This window comes from Elephas maximus, chromosome 8, assembly GCF_024166365.1.
Source record: "Elephas maximus indicus isolate mEleMax1 chromosome 8, mEleMax1 primary haplotype, whole genome shotgun sequence".
Classification (NCBI taxonomy): Eukaryota; Metazoa; Chordata; class Mammalia; order Proboscidea; family Elephantidae; genus Elephas; species Elephas maximus.
This window is the reverse complement of record NC_064826.1, coordinates 79,554,167-79,577,381: the sequence shown is the minus strand read 5'-3', so window position 1 is coordinate 79,577,381 and position 23,215 is coordinate 79,554,167. Positions and strand designations below refer to the sequence as shown.

General features: G+C 35.4%; 1 protein-coding gene across 8 annotated transcripts in view; it reads right to left on the bottom strand.

Moving 5' to 3' along the window:
- Nucleotides 1-23,215, bottom strand: part of HDAC9 (histone deacetylase 9) — a 1,063,574-nt gene that overhangs the window by 379,507 nt on the left and 660,852 nt on the right. For 7 of the 8 annotated variants that reach the window (XM_049893260.1, XM_049893263.1, XM_049893264.1 and 4 more), the window contains one exon: nt 12,966-15,583. In XM_049893260.1, the coding sequence (XP_049749217.1) occupies nt 15,269-15,583 (315 nt within the window). In that variant the 3' untranslated portion in view covers nt 12,966-15,268. Of the gene's footprint in view, nt 1-12,965; nt 15,584-23,215 lie in introns of those variants that run through there. The other variant, XM_049893259.1, reaches the window with a different exon arrangement.

Here is a 23,215-nt window from a genome sequence, read left to right as displayed (position 1 = left end):
AGGACAAGAAAACTACTTCAAAGAGAGCCCAAATTAGAAGATCGTACAGTTAATTTCACTCAAAATTTAGAATCAGTGTAGATCATGGCTTATCTTTAAAAAGAAACATTAAAATGTAAATGATACCCAATTTTTTTTTTAACAAAAATTAGTTTTGTGGTAGCCAGTATTCAAATGTTATAAATATTCCATTTCCATGCTTTGCATATTTGAACTTACCAATTTTCATTAGATTTCTTATCTCTTACTATATGAAAGATTTGACTTACTGAACCACGGTCTAGTAAAATTATAGTGTAAACTTTAACTACAAAATCACAACCAATTCATGGGTGTTTAATCTTAAGAAAAAGAATGAAAGAAAGAAAAAGAGAGAGAAAGGGAGGGAGAGGAAGAACGGAGGGAAAGTCTAATTCTTCAAACTGAGATTTAAAAGGTTTTTTTAAAAACTATGAATCATTATTATGCTTTCACTTGTTTTTTTCCATATAACTGTATGATGCCAAAAAGCCATCTAATACACATGGGTTATTGATGCCACATTCATACATGAAAAATAATTCAGTCTGTGTGTATATATGTCAGAAACTAACAACCATTAATGCTTGTTCTCTCATATCTGCTTTCAAAATTAATCTTTGAGTGTAAAGATGACTAAAAATCAAGATATTCAAAGCCTAGAAAAAAATGGCCAAGCCACATTGAAGAACTGACTTGGTAGAATCTGGCAACTGACCAGCTTCCAAAGTGAAACCTGGACTAAGCCAAAGCAGCTCTTTTTCCTCTAACTAGCTGTATCAGTCTCTTCACACTTCTGCTAAATTCCATGCCTGCCTTACCCATCTTCAGTCCTGCCAGAGGGCCGTAGGCTGAGACTGATTACTCCCTGGGGCCATCCACCCCTTTGAACATTCAGGGTATTCAATAGTACCCCCAGAGAATTCACAACTCAGTAAGACAGAGAAATCAGGCTGAGAGAAGAGGTTACTAGAAGAGCTTTCCTAGCAAAAGTAAAAAAAAGTCTTAAAAGGATCAAGTGACCTGCAACTCATTTAACTGACTGCCAAAATAAATACCAATATTCTTTAAAGAAAGAAAAGAAATGTACATTTGCCTAGCATCTTATGAAAATTTACTAGACATGAAAGCGAACAGGAAAACAATCCATATTCAAGAAGAAAATTAGCCAATAGTAGCAGACTCAAAAATGGCAGAGATGATGAAATTAGTAGAAATGGACTTTAAAATAGATATTATAAATATGTTCAAGGATTTAGAGAAACATGAATATAACAATGAGAGACATGAAAAATATATAAAAGAATTAAAAGATACTCCCAGAAATGAATAACACAGTATCTTCAATTAGAAATTTACTAGATGTGATTAACAGATGTTTACCTATTAGGAAGGAAAGATGAGTATGGCAATAGAAAGTATACAAACTGAAACACAGAAAAAAAAATAATGGACAGAGCCTGACTTGTGAGACAAATCAAGCAGTTACCCTATGTGTAACTGATGTCCCAAAAATGAGGAAAAAAAAAGAAGAGGCAAGAAAAAAAAAATAATACTGGAAGAAGTAATGCCTAACATTTTCTAAATATTAAAAGTATTTTAAAAAATATTAACCCACAGATACAAGAAGCTAAGTGAACCCAAGTAATATAAACACAAAGAAAATTGCATTAAATACATCATAATCAAATTTCAGAAACTTGATAATAAGATCTTAAGAACGGCTTGAGAAAAAAAACACACTACCTGAATTCTAGACTCACTACGGAGCAACAGTAATCAAGACACTATGTGACTGATGTAAAGTTAGACATATAGATCAATGAAATGGAACAGAGTTCAGAAATTTATGTGCATATAAATGGTCAGTTGATTTATAACAAAGGCAACAAACATCTCTGAAGGGGAAAGGACAGTTTTTTTTTTTTTCAATAAACGGTGCTGAAAAAAAATGGATATTTCTATAAAGATAATAAACCTCCAGCTTTCTTTACATCAAAATTTAGCTCAAAATGGCTCTTTGCCTTAAATGCAAGAACTCAACTAGAAGAAGAAAACAGAGAGTTTAATCTTTCTCAGATAAGGTGCTAAAGCATTAACCATAGGGGAAAAAAAAATGAAGAATGAGCCACATCAAAATGAAAACATTCTGTTTTCAGAATAAAACAAAAGCTACAGAGCAGGTAAAAATATTGGCAAAATGTATTTCTAGAAAAAGACTTGTATCCAGAATATATAAATTACTTTTACAATCAATCAGACAATGCAACTAAAAGAAAGAAGACACACAAATGGCCAATAAGTACACGAAAAGATGCTCAACATCAGTCATCAGAAAAATGCAAATTAAAATCACAATGAAATTCCACTATTCATCCATTAGAAAAGAGCCCTGGTGGTGCAAAAGATTTACAGCCTCAGAAACCCTGTGGAGCAGTTCTACTCTGTCCTATAGGGTCGCTCTGAGTGGGATTTGACTCCATGGCACTGAGTGTTTTTGTTCGTTTTTAATCCACTGGGATGACTAAAGTTAAGAAAACAAAAACAAACAAACAAAAAAAATGAAGTGTTGACAATGATACAGAGCAACTGGAACTTTCATTATTGTTGATGAAAATGTAAAATAAGAAAACATTTTTTTTTATAGCCTATTGCTGTCAATTCTGACTCACTGTGATCCTACAGGGCAGAGTAGAACTGCCCCACAGGGTTTCAAAGGAGCGCCTGGAGGATTTGAATTGCCGACCTTTTGATTAGCAGCTATAGCACTTAACCACTCTGCCACCAGGGTTTCCAAAATAAGAAAACCATCAAAAAATATTTTGGCAATTTCTTATAAATACACACTTATCATAAAACGTAACAATTCTACCCCTAGGTATTTACACACACACGCGCACACACACGCACACACACACAAAGAGGAAAAGAAAAAAACAATGTCTACAAAGCCTTGTATACAATATTCATATAAGCCTTATTTATAATAGCCCAGACTAGTAAATAACCCCTAATTCCATCAATAAATACGTAAACAAATTGAGGCATATCCATACAATGGAATTCAGCAATAAAAACGCAACCATATTACTGCTATACACATGGATGGATCACTGAAACATTCTCTGAAAGAAAAAATCCAGACTCAAAATAGCAAGACTCTGTTTATATGATTCATTTATATGAAACTCTGGAAAACAAAGTTAATCTATGAGGCAGAAAACAGACCACTGGTTGCCTGGGGCTAGGTGGAGGGTGGGGATGAAGACTTGACTGAAAAGGGGCAGGAGGGAACTCTGGAGTGATATAAAAATCTGTATCAAGATTGTGGTATATATATTTGTCAAAACTCATTAAATTGTACATGTAAAATAAATGTATTTTATATGCAAATTATATTTCAAAAAATAGATTTTAAAATGAATTTAACTTTCGGAAGGGAAGTTAAAATTATTCAAAGTACAAATTTCATTTTAAAATTCTAATTCAAATTATCATGAAGAAACAAAACAGAATATTAAAAATCAGCCTTTTTTTTTTTTAACCCATTGGGGAGCTTCTTTCTAGGAAAATAAAATTTGTAATCTGCTTCTGTATCTAAAAGAACATTACATTGAGACACAATTAACCAATATATTGTTAGGAATAAACTACATAGATATAGTTAAGATTTATATAAGGAAAAGAAAATAATAAAGGAATTAAGTTGGATATTTTCATATTAGTATGCTAGACAACTCAAGCAATAAGGCAGAAATCAAACCATTTAAAACGTGCACCAAAAAAACTCCAATGTTAAGTTTACTATTAATTCATAAAGTATAAATAAAGAGAGATTTGACAGCACCAGCTTTATGAGGGAAACATCTAAGATGCTAAAAATATAATGTAAAATAGGCTTTCTTATTTCTTATCGCATTAAATAAAGGTAAGAGAGAGAACTCATTCCAAGTTCTTTTAGGAGTCACCAAACTAGAGATAAAGAAAAACAAAAAAGAAAAGATTCTCAGAGCACTTGTTAAAAAGCAAAGACAAAGAATTATTTAGTATTATTGTTTAGAAGAAAAACAGAAATTCTCAGAGCACTTCTTAAAAAGACAAAGAATTATTTAGTATTATTGTTTATTCCTTTCTGACTCCAAAGAAAGGCAGAGGCTCATGCAAAAATGACAAGAGTATCCTTTGTAGGCCACTAGGCAATGCCAATTTTCTGAGTTTCACTTCCTGGGTGATAGCTTTGGTGCTGGAAATGGGGTGGGGATTAAAGTTAGAGAAGATCAGAGTGTAGACAAAGCTTATCAGAAGATACCACTGATCAAAAATATTTCCTTGATATATTCTATGGAACAAAGATCATTTTGATCATTCACTATCTAGAGTGGGCTGGAGAAATCAGAGAGGGCTGAAGGGAGAAAGAAGTGTAGGGTTTGGAAAAGGAAGTTAAAGTCTTTCCAGAAGGGAGAAAAGCTTGATGAAACTCATAGGAATGGAGCTCCCAGTGTTTGCTGGCCCATGATTACTGATAAGTTAGACTGGTAGTGGGAGGGCCTAGTCAGAGTCTAAAGCTTGAATTATGAGGGCTGTAACTTCGTTATGAAATAACTAGAAAGAAATCACTGCTAGTGCTGCCATAGAAAATGGGAAAATAGTACTGGGATTTTAGCAAGTTAATCAAATTACTATAAAGGTCATGTTGATGTGGTAAAAGGTAGTTGCAATAATAAGTATGAATTGGTTTGAGTATGAGCCAAGAAGAAAGTTAAGAAATATAATGGTTTGAAATCAGAAATCAGAGAACCAACTGCATAGGAGAGATTAAGAAAAGGAGATAATCAAAGGTGACTTTAAGCTAATTCATCCCAAGTGTTTAAATGGTGGTTTCTATGCCAAGTGTCTAAATAATGGTTCCACTGGCAGAAATGGGAGGAAAAAAAAAAAAACAAAACATTGCCATCCAGCTGATTCCACCTCATAGTGACACTACAGGACAGAGTAGAACTGCCCTATAGGGTTTCCAAGGAATGACTGGTGGATTCGAACTATCGACATTTTGGTTAGCAGCAGAATACTTAACTACTGTGCCACCAGGGCTCCAGAAATGGGATAGCAGGAAAAAATGGCAAATTTCATGGATGATGAATTTACTTTTAGGTGAGAGTAAAGCAATAACTGAACTGTGCTTACAAGTAATACTAAAACTTCTGAGAAAGTTGACATTAAGGTAAAAAGAAAGATCTTTAAAAGCTTAATCCATTAAAATGCCTCAGATTTCTTCTAACACAAATATTTTCTGCCTCTATGTTAGAAGAGGCCTTGAAGCATTTATTGATGAAGATCAAAGAATATAGCCTTCAGTATGGATCACACCTTAACATAAAGACTAAAGTCCTCACAACTGGACCAATAAACAATGTCATGATAAATGGAGAAAAAATTGAAGTTGTCAAGGACTTCATTTTACCTGGATCCACAATCAACACCCATGGAAGCAGCAGTCAAGAAATCAAAAGATGCATTGCGCTGGGCAAATCTGCTGCAAAGACCCCTTAAAGTATTAAAAAACAAAGATGTCACTTTGAGGACTAAGGTGCACCTGACCAAAGCCACGGTGTTTTCAATTGCCTCACACGCATGTGAAAGCTGACAATGAATAAGGAAGATCAAAGAACTGATTCCTTTGAATTATGGTGTTGGTGAAGAATATCGAATATACCATGGACTGCCAGAAGAATGAACAAATCTGTCTTGGAAGAAGTACAGCCAGAATGCTCCTTAGAAGCGAGGATGGCAAGACTTTCACATACTTAGGACATGTTATCAGGAGGGACATCATGGAGAAGGACATCATGCTTGGTAAAGTAAAGGGTCATCGAAAAAAAGGAAGACCCTCAACAAAAAGACTGACACAGTGGCTGCAGCAATGCGCTCAAGTATAACAATTGTTAGGATGGTGCAGGACTGAGCAGTGTTCTGTTCTATTGTGCCTAGGGTCACTATGAGTCAGAACGTACTCGATGACACCTAATAACAACAACGTGTTAGACTAATTAACATCAATATAAAGATAGTGACAAGAGCAAATATTTGTTTAGGTTTTAGAGCCCACTTCTTTCCGAAATGATGTGAAGAGATCTACTGAATAACAATATAAAAGAGATGCTGACTATCTAAAGCAGCATTGCACAATAGAAATATAACGCGAGCTACAAATGAAAGCCACATAAATAATTGTAAATTTTATAATAGTCACATTAAAAAAGTAAAACAAATTGAGGGCACTTAGTTTTGTTACTTAACCCAATATATTAAAATATTATCATTTGAGCATGTAGTCTATATTGTTGACAATAAAGCTTTCAGCAGATTAAAATTTGTCTAGGAACTCATAAGCTTTATCTTCAATTCATGAACTGGAGGATGTCTGGTCTAGAAGTCAGACAAGCGCTCTGAAAGGCAAGCAGAAGAGACCAAAGTTGTATGGGCAAAGTGATAGAAAAAACAAGGAAGTAACACTGGGCAAAAGCGATTGGTTAGTTGTAAGTCACTGTCCTTATATGGCATATTGAGAACTTCTGCAGCAAGGTCTTGCCATAGCTGAGGTTGCAAGTGTGGATCAGTTGATTTAAGTTTTGGATCCTAGGAAGGCCAGGAATTTACAAAAAATAGAAACTAGCTAAGTTTCAGTTTGCTGATATGGAGCTTAGTGTAAGTGATCCTATCTTGGGCCTAGTATAAAAAAAAATAGTCAAGTTAAAAATATACATAATATTAATGAAATATTTTATATTGTTTTGGTAGTACATCTTTGAAATCTAGTGTGCATTTTACACTTACAACACATTTCAACTCACACCAGCCATGTTTTAAGTGTTCAATAGCGACAGGTGGCTAGTGGCCTCTGTATTTTGCAGAGCAAATCTTGAAGGGATTCTGTCAACACAGGCACAAAGGCCAAAGCAAAGAGGTGAACATTAGTTCAATTTAAAGTTTCTGAGCAAAATGAGCATAAAGTAAAAATGAATAAAAAAAGAACTTTAAAGCCGTATACATGAACACTCAAGAAAAACATTCCTGATATAGTTTTTTAAAGATTGCCAGAATAAGGGCATTCCTTAAAGAAAAATAAACTTAATGTTCAATAACAGTTTATATTAGATATGATAAGCATCAACATTATAGCATTTATATTATTCTTTGGGAAGAAAAAAGAAATGGTATCAAAAGCTAGGAAGCAACAAGAGACTACAACAGGAATGGCACAAGACTAACGTTAACTTAAAATAAGGAAAACTAAGACTATGCAGAAGAAAATGGGGTCCAACTATCATGAAGTTCTTATCTCTTTAAAAAGTACTCGAATATGTTGAAGAATATTATTAAAAAACAATGTATATAACTCAAAACAAACCAAAGACCTGAAAGCAAGAACTAAAATTATAAAAATCTTAGCAGAAAACATAGATGTAAATTTTCATGATCTTGGATTGGGCAACAGATTCTTACATAGTACACCAAAATCACAAAGGAAAATACAGACAAATTAGACTTTGTCAAAATTAGAATCTTTTGCACATCAAAGGACACTGTCAAGAGACAATCTACAGAATGGGAGAAAATATTTGCAAATCATATATCTCCTAAGTGTCTAGTATGCAGAATACATTAAAAAAAAAAAAAAAAAACTTTGAAAAAAAGACAAACAACCTAATTAAAAGTAGGTAAAGGACTTGAATAGACATTTCTCCAAAGAAGATATACAAATGGCCACCTGGATTTTCACATGCAAACAAATGAAATTGGATACCTACCACACACCATTAACAACAAAAAAAAACTAACTCAAATGGATCAGTTACCAAGATATAAGAGCTAAAACCATTAACCTTTTAGAAAAAATGTAGAAGTAAATCTTCATGACCTCAGATTTGGTGATTAATTTTTAAATATGACAACAAAATCACAAGCAACAATGGAAAATATAGGTAAATTGGACTTCATCAAAATTAACAACTTTTGTGCACCAAAGAATATGACCAAGAAAACAAAAAAACAACCTAGAGAATAGCAAAGAAAAATTGCAAGTCATATATCTCAAAAGGGTTTAATATTCAGACAATATTAAAAACTCCTACAGCACAACAACAAAGACAATCCAATTGAAATATCGGCAAAGGACTTCTATATACATTTCTCCAAAGAAGATAAGCAAATGGATAATAAGCACATGAAAAGATGCTCAGCATCATTAGTCATTAAGAAAATACAAATCAAAAGTACAGTGAGATACTACTTCATACCCACTAGGATGGCTAAGATCAAACCAACAGAAAATAACAAGTGTTGTCAAGGATGAGGAGAAACTGGAACACACATCTATTGCTGATGGAATTGTAAAATGGTGCATCATTGTGGAAAATAGTTTGATAGTTCCTAAAAGGTTTAACACAAAATTAACAAAAAACAAACAAAAAAAAAACCAGTGGCTGTAGAGTCAATTCTGACTCATATCGACCCTATCGGACAGAGTAGAACTGCACATAGGGTTTCTAAGGCTGTAATCTTTAGGAGGCAGACTGCTGTATTTTTCCTCCACTGAGTGGACACCAACTTTTCAGTTAGCAGCCAAGTGCTTAACCACTGTGCCACTAGGGCTCCTTTGAATTACCATATAAGGCAACAATTCTCCTCCTAGATATATGCCCAAAAGACTTGCAAGCAGGGACTCAAACAGATAATTGTTCACCAATGTTCATAGCAGGGTTATTCACAATAGCCAAAAGGCGGAAACAACTCAAGCATCCAACAAAAGATGAATGGAAAAAACAAACTGTGGTATAGGTACACAATAGGATATTATTTAGTCATAAGAAAAAATGACGTTCTAACGCACGCTGTATAATAGACGAATCTTGAAAACATTATGCTAAGTGATATAAGCCAGACACAAAGGACAAATATTGTATGATCCACTAATATGAAATACCCAGAATAGGCAAATGCATAGCAATAAAATTTTATTAGTGGTTACCAGGTGCTGGTGGAACAGGGGAATGGGTAATTATTGCTTAATGAGTACGGAGTTTCTGTGTGGGATGATGAAGTTTTGGAAATAAACAGTGGTGATGTTATACAACATTGTGAATGTAACTGATGACACTGAACTGTATACTTAACCCATTGCCATTGAATCCATTCTGTCTCATAGGGGCCCAACAGGACATAGTAAAACCTCCCATAGCCTTTACAAGGCTGTAATCTTTAAGGAAGCAGGCTGCCACATCTTTCTCCTGTGAAGCACCTGGTAGTTCTGAACCACTGACCTTTTGGTTAGCGGCTGAGCGCTTAACCACTGCACAACTAGCATTCCTTGAATTGTATATTTACAAACGGAAAAAAAAACCAAATGGCAAAATTTACGTTATCTGCATTTACCTCATTAAAAATTTTAAAAATGAAAACGTTAACCCTGAGGGCAGTCTCTGTTTCACTCCAGTCCAGGACTGGCTCTGGTAGAAAATAAACTCACAGATTCTCAGGATTAAAAACAGTTGAAGACAATGGGTGCAGGAATTAGATCGCTTATCTATGGACACTCGTGTATACCCGTGGAAGCAGCAGTCAAGAAATCAAAAGATGTATTTATTGCATTGGGCAAATTGGCTGCAAAAGACCTCTTTAAAGTGTTGAAAAGTAAAGGTGTCACCTTAAGGACTAAGGTGTGCCTGACTAAAGCCATGGTGTTTTAAATCACCTCCTATGCATTTGAAAGGTGGACAATTAATAAGGAAGGCCAAAGATGAATTGACACCTTTGAATTGTGGTGTTGGCGAAGAACATTGAATATACCATGGCCTACCAAAAGAATGAACACATTTGTCTTGGAAGACATACAATCAGAATGCTCCTTAGAAGCAAGGATGGTGAGACTGCGTCTCACCCAAACCCAAACCAAACCCACTGCCGCCGAGTCGATTCCGACTCATAGCGACCCTATAGGACAGAGTAGAACTGTCCCATAGAGATTGCATGGATCACCTGGCAGATTTGAACTGCTGACCTCTTGGTTAGCAGCTGCAGCATTAACCACTACGCCACCAGGGTTTCCACTGTTTCTCACATACTTTAGGTATGTTATCAGGAGGGATCAGTTCCTGGAGAAGGACTTCATGCTGGGTAAACTGGAGGGTGAGCAAAAAAGAGGAAGACCCTCAACAAGATGGACTGACGCAGTGGTTGCAACAATGGGCCAAGCATAGCAACAATTGTGAGGATGGTGCAGGGCCGGGCAGTGTTTTGTTCTCTGTGCACAGGGTCGCTATGAGTTGTACCAACTCAATGGCACCTAACAACAACAGCTGTGAATTAAAGAATCCTAATTTTTTTTTTTAATCTTGTAATCTAAAGCAATGACCAAAGGAAGTACTTGACTCAAAGTTTTGTAAATGCTAATGGGTAATAAATGGATTTAAGTACTAACAACTGAATAAATTTGGGCAGAAGTAAGCTTATTGAATATGTAAAAAGAATTGTTCCACAATTCTTGTTTCCACAGCATATTGAGAAAAAAGGACTCCAGGCTCTAGACTGCCTGGGCTAGAGATCAGAGCTAGACTGCCATTACCTGAGTGACCTTGACCTTACTTAAATTTTCTGTGCTCCAGTTCTCTCCTTTCTCCAACAGAATGAAAACTAATACCCACCTTACAAGGCTGTCATGAGGCCTAAAAGAGTTAATAGATATAAAGTGCTTACAACAATACCTGGTACATTGCTTGCTTAATGGAAATAGTTAAAAGCAAAAATCCTTTTGTAAATCAAGATGGACAAAGCTGCATTGTCTAAACCCTACTGTGTATAAGCCTCAAGACAGTTTTTACAAAATGAGAATCATAGACTAAAAACCTTTTAGTGTTTAATGTTTAGCATTGTCTAAATAGGTAAGTTCTTAGCTTCACTGAAAAGTCATATTCCAAATACCCTGTTTTACTTGCCTAAGGTCTTTGAGTTCCCTCTCACACTTTTCCTTTAAAACAGAAATGAAGGAATTGTAAATAATACAGGAAATGGTAGTCTACTTCTCAAATGTTCCCTTCTCTAGCATCTCTAAGTTTCTGACTGTAATTTCTTACTACTGTAAGCCTTAATTATTTATAATTGTTAGCCCACCACCATACACCTCTAATTGTATATATAAAAAAAAAAAATTGTATATATACTACCGTTATTTACCTACCATAATTACAATTATATACTACAATTTTTATAAAAATCACAAAGAAATGTCAAATTAAAAAAAAAAAAAAAACTATGTTGTCCACCTATATATCTCTGGAGTACTTGGTTTCAAGAAAGAAAATGTTATTGTCTGAATACTTTTTTAAACATCCTTTGAAGGGAAAAAACGGAGTACAGAACTATGTAAACATTTCTTAATGACTATCTCAGACCTATGAAAAGTAGCAATCTACACTACAGCAACCACCTTCTTCGACAAAAACGTGACTTTTTCCGGCCAGAAGAGAAAAGTTAATGGTTATTTATTGTAAGCCCTGGCAAAAACATTTTTTATCAGGAAAACTTTTCTGATATTTGTTGAGGCTTTTTATTAAAACAGTCACTTTATATTACCATATTTTTACACAAATAATGTGCACCTTCTACGTTTGTTTGCCAACCGTGCCCACCCCTGAGGTATTTTCGTAAGCATGCTATGCTAATTTTTTTAGAGCAACATGTAAAAAAAAAAAAATTGGCATAGCACCGCTTGTGAAAATATCTCATGGGGGGAGGGAACAGTTCGTAAACAAACATACAAAAAAAAAAAATAGAAGGTGTGCATTATTTGTGTAAAAATACAGTACTCTTTTGAAAATCAAGTATATGGCATAAAATAAATATTTAATTGATCCCCCTAGCTATTTTTAAAGTTACCCTAGTAATTTTATGGTCCAAAGATGACTTTTAGGAAACTATGAGTAGCATTAACAATATTTCCAAAATTCTGACCAAATGTTCAAATTTTGGCATTATGAAATGATAATCCACTTTATAATAGTCAATAATTAAACGTGCAAAACTCATAGTGCTCTAATGCAATATTGGTGTGACTTAAAGTTACTTTAACTTATATGGCACTATTAAAATTTAGGGTGGGTGTATCAAAGAATACAGAACAATTACTTTTAACCTGTTAAACTGAATACACAGTAACACATTTTGAAGGATTGACTAATAAGCTATATTAGCAACAGATCAGAAGAGAAGCAAGAAATGTTATGACCCATGCGACATATATGGTACAGTCCACTTGACCTTGATTTGGGCTCCTTGTTTTTCACACTAGCATTAGAATAATCATTACCATATAAAGGGAGATAATTTAATGACTCCTTTCTTTTTAAATTCATATACTGTCACTTTATACTCGTAGGTCAGAATCTCACTGTAATAGACAATTAATATGATACATGGAAAATTACTCATTTTAATATTTACTGAGTGCTTGTTATGTTCAAGGGATTATGACAAACTTTTTAAAAAATAATTTTAAAGTGGAGAGAAAGTTAATAACTGACATCTGTTTATGTAAAATTTTATATTTAGAAGTTGATATTTTAATTTAAATACCAAAGATGATAAGATTTCATAAAAGAGGCCACACTGGGAAAATGAAAATGCAACAAATTCTACATGTGTTTTCAATTTGATAATGGCTGATGTGAATAGTTTAAAATCATTATTGTTGGATTTATTATTATTAATGGTATTAAAAGTAACTGCTCAAAATATCTTTTTTTTTTTGTTTGTTTCAACAAAGAATGGCAATATATTTTGGTGTATGAGACCTAATGGGCAGGTTTCAACTTTGATTAAATATATCAAGTTTACACAAAGCCAAATGTATGAAAAGGGATCTTTTAAAAAAAACTTTATTTGAGAAAGGAAGAGACTTATAACAGAAGGCAAAAAGAGAAACATACAAACAATATATTTACAACACAAAACAAGAGATCACCTTCAAGGGTGTAAATTATAATAAATACAGTAGATTTTTAAAGTAAGAGACACTTATCATTTAGATCTAAGATTATTTAAGTCCAGCTTTCCTTTTTCACTGGTTCCAGGTAGTTTCTTGATTAAATTCAAAAACTATCAAATTCAAACAATTGAAGTCCACCAACTGCACTGATGAAGCTCTCTCAAATGACATTATAAAAAATAGGGTTTTTTTGTTTATGATTACATATCTTTGAAGTAATATTATACAAAAGTCTGCTCAGCCACATGTTCCTCCCCAAATAAAATGTATTTTAAAAGATGCACTATCCCTTTTTTTATGAAATTGAAATAAGACTTTGAAGAAAAATGAATATTTATGAGATGGAAAAATATATAATTTTATCTTAGGCATGCCATATTTTTAATGCAAAACAACTGACAAAAAGTCATTTAATATGAAGGAATATACTAACCAAAATATATTGGTGATAGGGAGTGTTGCCTATTGTATCTGTTTGTCAAATTATCAGAAGGAGTTTCATTATATGGAAAAGTTTTAAACTTTATAATTTCTAGTTATGCTAATTTAATTTGCATGGAGACTTTTTAAAAAAGGATAATGTATCTTTAGCAGTAACATTTTTAAGAAATATTTTTAAATGTCACAGAAAAATGTAAACAACATGTGCCAATAACATACAGTTGAATAATGACTACTACATTTGGCAAAACCACTATATCTCCTTTGAAACAGGATACTACACCTTAAAATACCTCGGATTTAGAAATATAAATATTTTAATAGAAAAAAACTCACAAAGATTCTAGGTCAATTTGGATTATCCATATTAAAGGGGGCTTAACACAATGAATCTTTAACTAGCTTAACAAAAGTAAACCTATAAAACAAGGTAAACATATCAAAAGGGAATATGAAGGAAATGTTTCAGTGAAAAGCTTCCTTAACAATTTCCCTGCTTGTGGTGTTATTTTCTTAGACAATAAATCAATTCATAGAGTGCCCTTTAAAAACAGAAAGAGTAAAACACTATCCTCAGACTTTTTTTTCCTACATTCCTCAGCACATGAATCACTTGGACTTCCTGTTTCCACAAGGCATTTCCTGTTCAGCCTCACAGAATCACTTTTCTGTAGGAGAACAGCAGGAACCTGACAAAGAACTGACTTAAATAAACATTGTCTTCTGTTGCCTTCAAAGTTGTTTGGATTTTATGGCATCAAAGGACATAGTCCTTATGAAGGTACATTATGTACAAGTAGATCCTTCTGTTAAACCTAACTTTGCTAAATTTTTTTATTTGTCAAAAGGGTATGTTACAGGCCGCGTCTTTCTGAAATTACACTTAAGAGATCCCAGTGATAATGATCATAAAATGTGATACACCTTCTTTTAAGAGTGACTTTTATTTAACTTTATTTCTGATAGTAATCATACTGTGCTGTGTTTTCTGCATTTGTAGATACAATATAGTATCTGATTGGACCATAATGCTGCACATTACTTCTTGCCAATATTTGCATCTGCTTCGTTTGATCTTTTTCGATAGACGATGTCACTGAATAACACAAGGTTAAAGTAAAACGAGCAGTGCAATGTGAAACTGAATGTAATATTTAAAATATGCTGCAATTTGCATCTATATCTTTTAAACCACCTCTATTCCTAATATTTTCAGTTGCAATCTGCACACATACCTAGGACTACTGGCATGGTATGGTACTAGAACATTTCTACTTAACAAAAAAAAGAAGAGGAAGGAAGGGGCAGACTACCTTTAACAGTGTTCAAGACTGCAGTATGATACATTATGTACAGTGATGTGAAAACTGCATTTGACATGTCCAAAAAAATCAAAACTAATAGAATGCTTCATTGATCAGTCTGGGAAACTATGTCCAGCAGTCTCTGATCTCAACAGATAAACTATATCAACATTGAGTTTGTTTTCCTTAGAAGTAATTGATGTGGCAGGCTTTGGGATGGCTATAAGCCTATTAATTACTCAGATACTTACATAGCATAATTTTAGTGTAACAGGTATTTCCTTACCAGTAGTTTCAATGAAACCTTGGTATCTATACCTAGATCTTTGCATAGAGAGATCCATATATAGATATATACAGATATCCGTCTTAGTTGGAATCCTTAAACACTAAAAACCAATCATCCAGTGCTATAAACTGATAAGAAATAATATCCATTTATCAAAACCTACAACTCATTTCATGTTCAAATAATGACTTTAATTACAAACCCTGGAGCTAAATCTTTGCCTATTACCTGTTGCATAAAAGCAGCCTGCTCCCCAGATTCCATTTCCTGGATCTGAGCATCTTCATCACTGTCCACTGGTTCCTCCTTGACTTTCACAGCCCCAACTTGTCCCAGTTTGTCATCCGCACAAGCACTGCTGTCGCTCCTAGTGCTGTTGCCACTAGAGGGTGCTCTGTCTTCCTGCATCGCCTGGTCCCCTTGAAGCTCTTCCTCCGCTTCCTCAAGGTGATTGCCTGGTTGCTTCAGTTGTTCAATAGATTTCGAAAGCAGCTAGAAGAGAGTTTGCAGGAGTTCAAAATTCAGTAGTTCTTGGTGGTAACAGAGAAGCAAAACACATTTGATTTCTAGTGATTCTACTTGAGTCATTGCCTTTAATTTCAGAATGAACTTGAATGCAACAAGCTTCCTCAGTGATGCTAAATCGGAAGCAGCCCCAACACTTTCATATAATATTGGTGTGGCAGGCAAGGAATGAGGTCTTAACTTTTTTTTTTTTTTTTAATGGATTTTTCCTTAACACCCTTAGAAAATGGGAAAAAGTAAACTGATTTTTTCCCATGGAAACCATGAAACTTTCATAAGAACAGGTTTTACTGAGTCAATTTAATCCAAATAACCTGGGAATATTACTTTTCTCAACAGAGGAAAGAGCATAATGAAAAACTTCCTCAGTCTCATTTTCGAATGAATGTTAACCACTATAAAAGCCATAAGCACAAACACTACTGGTCTTTCTTGGCTACCTAATTTTCTTGTACCTATATAGTCAAATGATAAGGCACTTTCTTATATATGCTTGTAAAAAAGAGTAGGAATGATTTTTGAAGTTCTGAACTTTAAAAGGGGGCAGGATTTTAAAATTTTGACAACACTAAAATATTCTGTGAATATACATGCATAGAAATTCAATAATAGGAAGCAAACAGGAAATTATCTTGTGTTTTAAAAATTCATTATTTAAAACTTTTAAAAATTAAATCCTGATAAGTCTTCAGAAGTATATGAATTAACTACTTACTGATTAAAAAAAGATAATTTACAATATACCTAACTTAAAAAATAGCAAAACACAATAGTACACAATCTCAGTAAATAGGGGGAAATTCTTCAGATGATTTCATCTCACATAGGCCCTTTGTTTTATTTGACAATAATACTATTGACTGATCATCTCCAGTTCTTGAACTGTGTTTTCAAGAGGAGTTAGAGTTTTCTGCTGAGTCAGTGCCTATGTAAGCAACATGGCAATTATCCTAACTAGCCCTCACTTAGAACGCCACCACTAAAATCTTGAATACAGATCTTTTAATGTCAACTTTAAGTTTGCCTCCCACTCACACCAAAGTAGATTCTTAAACCTAAACACATGCTTTAAGTTTGAATACATAGTACTCAAACTGTAAAGCTCACCTTAACTTCTTTAGGCGTATTGACTTTCCCCTAGGCAAACACCATTAAAGGGCCCTGCAAGTGCCGCCCAAGCCACCAAAACCCTTTACATTCACTGTAGGTAGAGTAATTGGGTGTTGTCATTCATTTGAGCAACAAATATTTATTGAGTGCCAACTATGTTCAAGACACCATGCTAAAAAAAAAAAAAAAAAAAAAAAAATTATTATTATTATTTTTTTTATGCTAAGCATTGGCAAAATAGCATATTCCTACCCTTGTGGAGGTTTTGGTTTAGTATGTTAGAAAGTCATGAAAAAGATAAACATATTCTTATTTTCAAGTATGGTGAATACTTTAAAGAGAGAAACATAGGGTGTTATAGGAGTATATGCTGGGCAGCATGGGAGTGGGAGCCGGGGCTGTCGAGGGAGGTTTCATTGAGGAAGTAATGTGCTTAGGCTGAGACACAAAGGATAAAAACAAGTCAGCTAGATGTGTGTCTAAGGAGCCCTGGTGGTGCAATGGTGAAGTGCTGGGTTGCTAATCAATTTGCTTCCGTAAACACTACTGCCTGGGAAAATCTATGGGGGCAATTCTACCCTACCCTATAGGGTTGCTACGAGTCGGAATTGAATTGAGGGTACACAACAACAACAAATGTAAGTAAGGGGTCGGGTAGGGGTGGAAATAGGTGTAGAGAGTGTTTCTGGCTGAAGGCACAGTGAGTGGATACCCTGAATTGTAAAGGACACCAGTGCACTTGAGGAACTGAATGAAGGCCAATGGAGTTTGATCACAGGAAGAAAGGGGCAGAATGCTGGAAGATGATGGTGGAGGGAGTAACACTGTTTACATTTGAGCAGAGGATAAGAATCTAGAAAAATAAAATATATCATAAGATGAACTACATATATGACCTAAATATTCCCAAACCTAAGTCAGATAAGGCCAAGTTAAGAAAATACATACTTATTAAAGCCCAGCCCAAAATGGAGAAAGCAAATTTAAATATTAATTTCCTTTGACTGACAATCTAACTGCCATTATCCCTGGGAAGTCAGCAGAAGGACAGCATTCATTTCCTCATGATTTAAATGTCTTTAAATAATTTTTATGAAACAATTTTCGGGACCTTTCTACCAATTCTGAATGCTAATCAGACATTCCTGTAGTTAATATATAATACTTAACACACAGTTGAGATTCTGGAGAAAAGTGATAATGTAATAATTTTAAATTTTTGACTACACAATTATAACATCCCATTTAATTGGCTACTAGAGAAAAACATGCTGAAGGCACCAACACCATAGAAAACCAACAGGATTTTAACTGAAAAGTTTTCTATTGTCTGAAATTTGGCTGGGGTCACAGGGAAAAGGCATTGAGTGACAAACACCCACGCATTCTACAGAGAAAGAGAGAGAGAGAGACTATCAGTCTGTCAGTCCTGCAACCCTTATGTCCATCACTCACTTTCAGATTAAGTAAAAGAGCAGACAAGAGGATCTTGTAGGAAAGAGATTTATTTGAGTGGAGGTATTAACCAGGTGAAGAACCCCTCAGAGACACTCTCTGCAAGAGGATGGCTGACAATCTATCTTCTGAATGGATGTTCCTGGACTGTAGAAACTTTGTTCACACTACTAGAGTTTAGCTAGAAAAAAAGTTCACGAGAGTTTGCTCATCAGAGCTGGTGGGCCAAGGACAATTGTGAGTCAAGCAAACACCACAGACAGATGTTCAAAAGACTCTGATCACAAAAGCCTCTGTGGGGACAGCAGAAAAAAGCTTCATGGGATGTATGGCCAGGGGACAGGAGCTGAGGGCCATTCATGAAGGGTCAGCCAGAGAACATATGGCCAGTGTCCAGGAAATGCAACATCAGGAGTCCCTGCTTGCTGAGGGTGACTGCACCACAGTCAGCTTCTGGATGTCTGGCATTACAGGGAGTATCTAATAACCAAGAGAAAAATATAGGCTCCACCTGCTAAGTATAAAGACTTTTTGGTCTTTGCTCCTCTCCTCCCTTTTCCCGGTTTCAATATGGCCTCTCATTTCCTTGACCTCCTAGCCTCCAATGATCTCATCTTCATTCTACCTCAGCTCCCAACATTGTGAACATACTCTAGACCTGGTCTCTATCAATAACTGTGCACTCTCCACATCTCAGTTTCAAACATCATTCCTTTCTTTTAGCTCATCCCCAAAAGTATTATGACCCTAACTGTTCCTCAAATTTAATAGGTCCTCCAGTCCATTCAGCCTACCACATTCTCATTGTCTGTCTCCCCCCTCATTTCCTCACTCCCTCCTTGCTGGACTAGGTTCTATACTCCGTCATTGAAAATCACTCCCTTGTGTATGCCTTCAACTCCCCTGCCATTTTCAATACGTGTTTTTACCTGGGCCGGTAAAACTTCTAATCTTGGTTAATACTAAATCCTTGCCAAACCCAAGCAGCTGAATGTGCTGGGAAACAATTAAACAAAAGACAGTTATGTTGAGTTTTTTTTTTTTTTTTTAATTTCCAGTCAGAACCCTCAAATGTACCCTCCTACTGCCTAGCAATTCCAGTACACTTTTCTAGTAAATCCACTTGAACTCTCTCAATGACTATTTCATATCAATGACTATTACGTACCATCTCCTGTCTCCTCATACTTCTAATATCCCTGCCTCCTCTTCACTGTCTGCCGATATCTTTGCTTCTCATTTTACTGACAAAACTGAAGCGTCAGGATAGGAACAACATCCAGCTACCACCACATTTACTAAACTGTCCCTTTCATCTGTTATAATGGTGAAATATCACGACTATCTTTTGTCAATCCCTCTGCTTATGTCCTGGATCCCATCTCTGCAATTTTTCCCTCTGTCTTCCATCATACATCTTTTTCCCCTCTCTGCTGGGATATTCTCATTAGTATACTTCCAGTCACGCCATTCATCCTAAATAAAACCTCTCTTGACCTCCCACTTCCATCTTATACCACTTCCCTGCATACTAAACTCTTCACTGTCTTCATTTCTCTTTTTCAATTCCCTTTAGAATACATGGTAGGCTTTCATCCCCACCTTTTGACCAAAATCTCTCCTCAAGGTCAATAATGATTGCATAGATGCCAAATCCAATATGCATTTAAACAGTAGGGGAGATGCATTTCAGAAAGGGAAACAGCAAGGCAAAATCATAACAGCTTTGAAAGTAAGAGATTGATAGCACTAGAATCGGTGCAGCCAAAGACCAGACAAACTGAGACTTAATTTAATGGAATGTTATTTCCCATAGAAACCAAGTAAGTCAAAGAACATCTCCAATACTGACAAAACCCCAAATGTTCACGGAATATATCATATATGTAAATTTCAACAGGAAACCTTCTGAAATCTGACCTGTTAATGTATTTCTGAGGTCACTGAAGTAACCAAAAATAACATAATTGAGTCCATGATTCAAATTTGGTTGGCAGTTACAACGTCATTGACATAGATTCACAGATGAAACAGTATATAACAATTTTCAGTGTGTAATGGTGAAACAATGCCATTTGTTCCAAGCAATGCCTTTGGCTTCACCTGTATGTCTGAGGTACTAAAGGAAACACGAGGGAGAAAAACCAGAATGAACGATGTTCTGATCACTGGACAAAAAGTCCAAATGGCAAAAGCATCCTATTCCAACAGCGGAATTCCTTAACGGTTAGTAAAAGAAATCTTTCTTGACATAAAACAGGACCTTGTGTGTGGAAGTCAAATAGTCACAAAATTGTGGAGTCGGATCATTTCCAACAACATTCTTCAAACCCTTATTTTAGAAAGAAGGAATCTAATCCCCAAGGGAAGCCAACTCTTCTTGAAGATCACAAAATTAAATTTTGATTATTAAAAAAGAGAAAAAAGCAGGAGCCTAGAGATCTTGATACCATTCTAAATCCTCCTCTGAAAATGTCCATATTCTGATGACAACTGAGTTAATATAAACAATTTCTATCTCTCCCCTGAGCTCCAGACTTGCATATTCAGCTGCTTACTTAAGTTCTTTGCTTGGATCTAGAGTATGTAATAGGCATCTTAAACTTGAAGTAGCTCAAAAATAAACTTTATTGCCATCCCACCCGAATATATTGCTCATCCAGTGTTTCTCATCTGAGTAAACAGCATTACCCAATTTCAGAAACCAAAAATCTATAGACCTGTTTTTCTCTCATTCATCTTTTCCATTCGATCTATTAGCAAGTCCCTGGCAGTTGAACCTCCAAAGTACAGCCTTTATCTGGACACTTTTCTCCATCTCCATTGCTGCCGCTGTATCTGAAATGCCATCAGTTTCTGCCTGAATCACCCAAACAGACTACTGTTTGGAATTCCTGTTTGTCTCTTGGCTCCAACGGTTCATTCTTTTACAACATCTCTAATAATAATTTTTAACATTATTTAGGTGACATCAATTCACTCTTTACAATCTTCCAATGGCTTTTCGTTAGCTTAGTACAACATCCAAATCTCTTAAAATGATCTACAGCCTTTTTATGACCTGACTCCACCTACTTCTCTGACCTCATTTCCTACCTGTACCTCTCTGCCCGGCATACTCCAGTTACACTGGCTTTCTGGCTGTGCCATTGACATGCCAAGCCTATTCTCACCACAGGACTGTTCTCTTCACTCCTTCAGATCTTTATATGACTCTTTCCTTCTTATCATACAGATTTTCTCTCCATTACTATCTTGTTAACACATTTTCTTTATAGCCCTTTTCACTGCCTGACATTATATGGCTGTATTTGTTTATAGTAGTAATTGTTTATCTCCCCCACTACAATATAAACTTCATGAGGGCATGGGCTTGCTATTGCTTCTAAGTTTACATCCCCAATACCTTAATACATTGCATGGCTCCTAGCTGGGCCTTAATATATATATAAACGCAGTGCCATTGAGTCGATTCCGATATATATATATATATATATATATATATATATATAATTAATGCATAGTAACAATGCTTTGGAGTCCCTGGGTGGTGCAAAGAGTTAATGCACTTGGCTGCTAGCCAGTAGGTTGGAGGTTAGAGTCCACCCACATGTGCCTCAGAAGAAAGGCCTGGTGATCTGCTTCCAGAAAGTCAGTCACTGAAAATCCTACGGAGCACAGTTGTACTCTGACACAAATGGGGTCACCATGAGTCAGAATTGACTCCATGGCAACTGGTTAGCAAATTTTGGACACTTTTCCTCCAAGGGTATGAAGCAAATACTAATATCCACTTTTCTGCCATCTCTGGAATAAAATGTGCTCTTTGTGAAATTTCACAAAACACAAAAAAAGATAAACAGGGCCTCCTGGAGCTGGTTTTGCATAATATAAATGCACAGAGAGAGTTTAACTATGCTTCTTATTTTGGGTATTTGATGAAAGCTGTGTTTAAACAGCCAAATTTACCAGAATGGAAACATTAGCAATTAACATCAGCAAGGAAAATCTACAAACAAAGGTTGCAGCGAATTCTGCCTGCCAGGTTGGATTTATTTCATATTTTTAAAATAAAAAAGTTATTTGGTGCTATTTGTGAATTTCTGACTATTGACAAGGAAAGGAAGTATTCTGGCTATGTTGCCCTCTGTTTGAAAACTACAAATATGACCATTAAAAAGATGGTATGGGCCAAGAACCCTTCCCTAATGCGTACTGTCACTGAGTGGCCCCAGATGCAGAGAGGATGTCTGCTTACTCTCAGTGGGGTAGCAGGGTCTCTCTTTGGCTGAACATCTGGAGGTGATCCTCCAGCAAAGTTGAGCTGTTGCCTTGCTGGCTAGAAAACACAAGACAAAACATCTGTGTGACAGATAAACGTGCCAGCCTGTGTGAATCACTGCTGAGGCCCCATCTGTAAAACACACTGTGTGCCATTTGGCTGACATCAGGTGAGTTACTTTGGAGGGGAACCCAGCTGAGATGAAGACAATGACTGCACAGCGTCTCCTTTTATCTGTGCTCTTACTCAGCTGTTAGTGTGTCTCTTTATGCTTTATGCTACCGTATGCGCCGAACACAAAGCATGCTACAGGCAGTCTACAAGCATTCCGAGTTGGTAACGCACACATACAAATACACACAGATAATCTATGGGCGAGGGAGCATGATCATTTATCCAAACTTCTAACAAATATTTCAACTAAATTATTTGATTTTTATTGATCTCTGCTAGGGCCATAATTACAGCAAGTCCATCATATCAGTGTTTTGCATTCCATGTTAAACATCGGATAGTCTATTAGCGCATAACACAACACTCATTACATAATATTTAAAAGTGATGCTGCCAATCTTAACATTGTTTGATCCAAGTCAACAGAAGAACGAGTGCTTTTAAGTACAATACCCTTAAATTCTATACTTTGAATTTTTCTGGTGGAAATTCTTCATGTTCAGATATGGAATGTTGACTATGAATAGAACCTTATAAACATGTAAGGAGTAAATTCATTTCTGATAGTCATCTTCGTT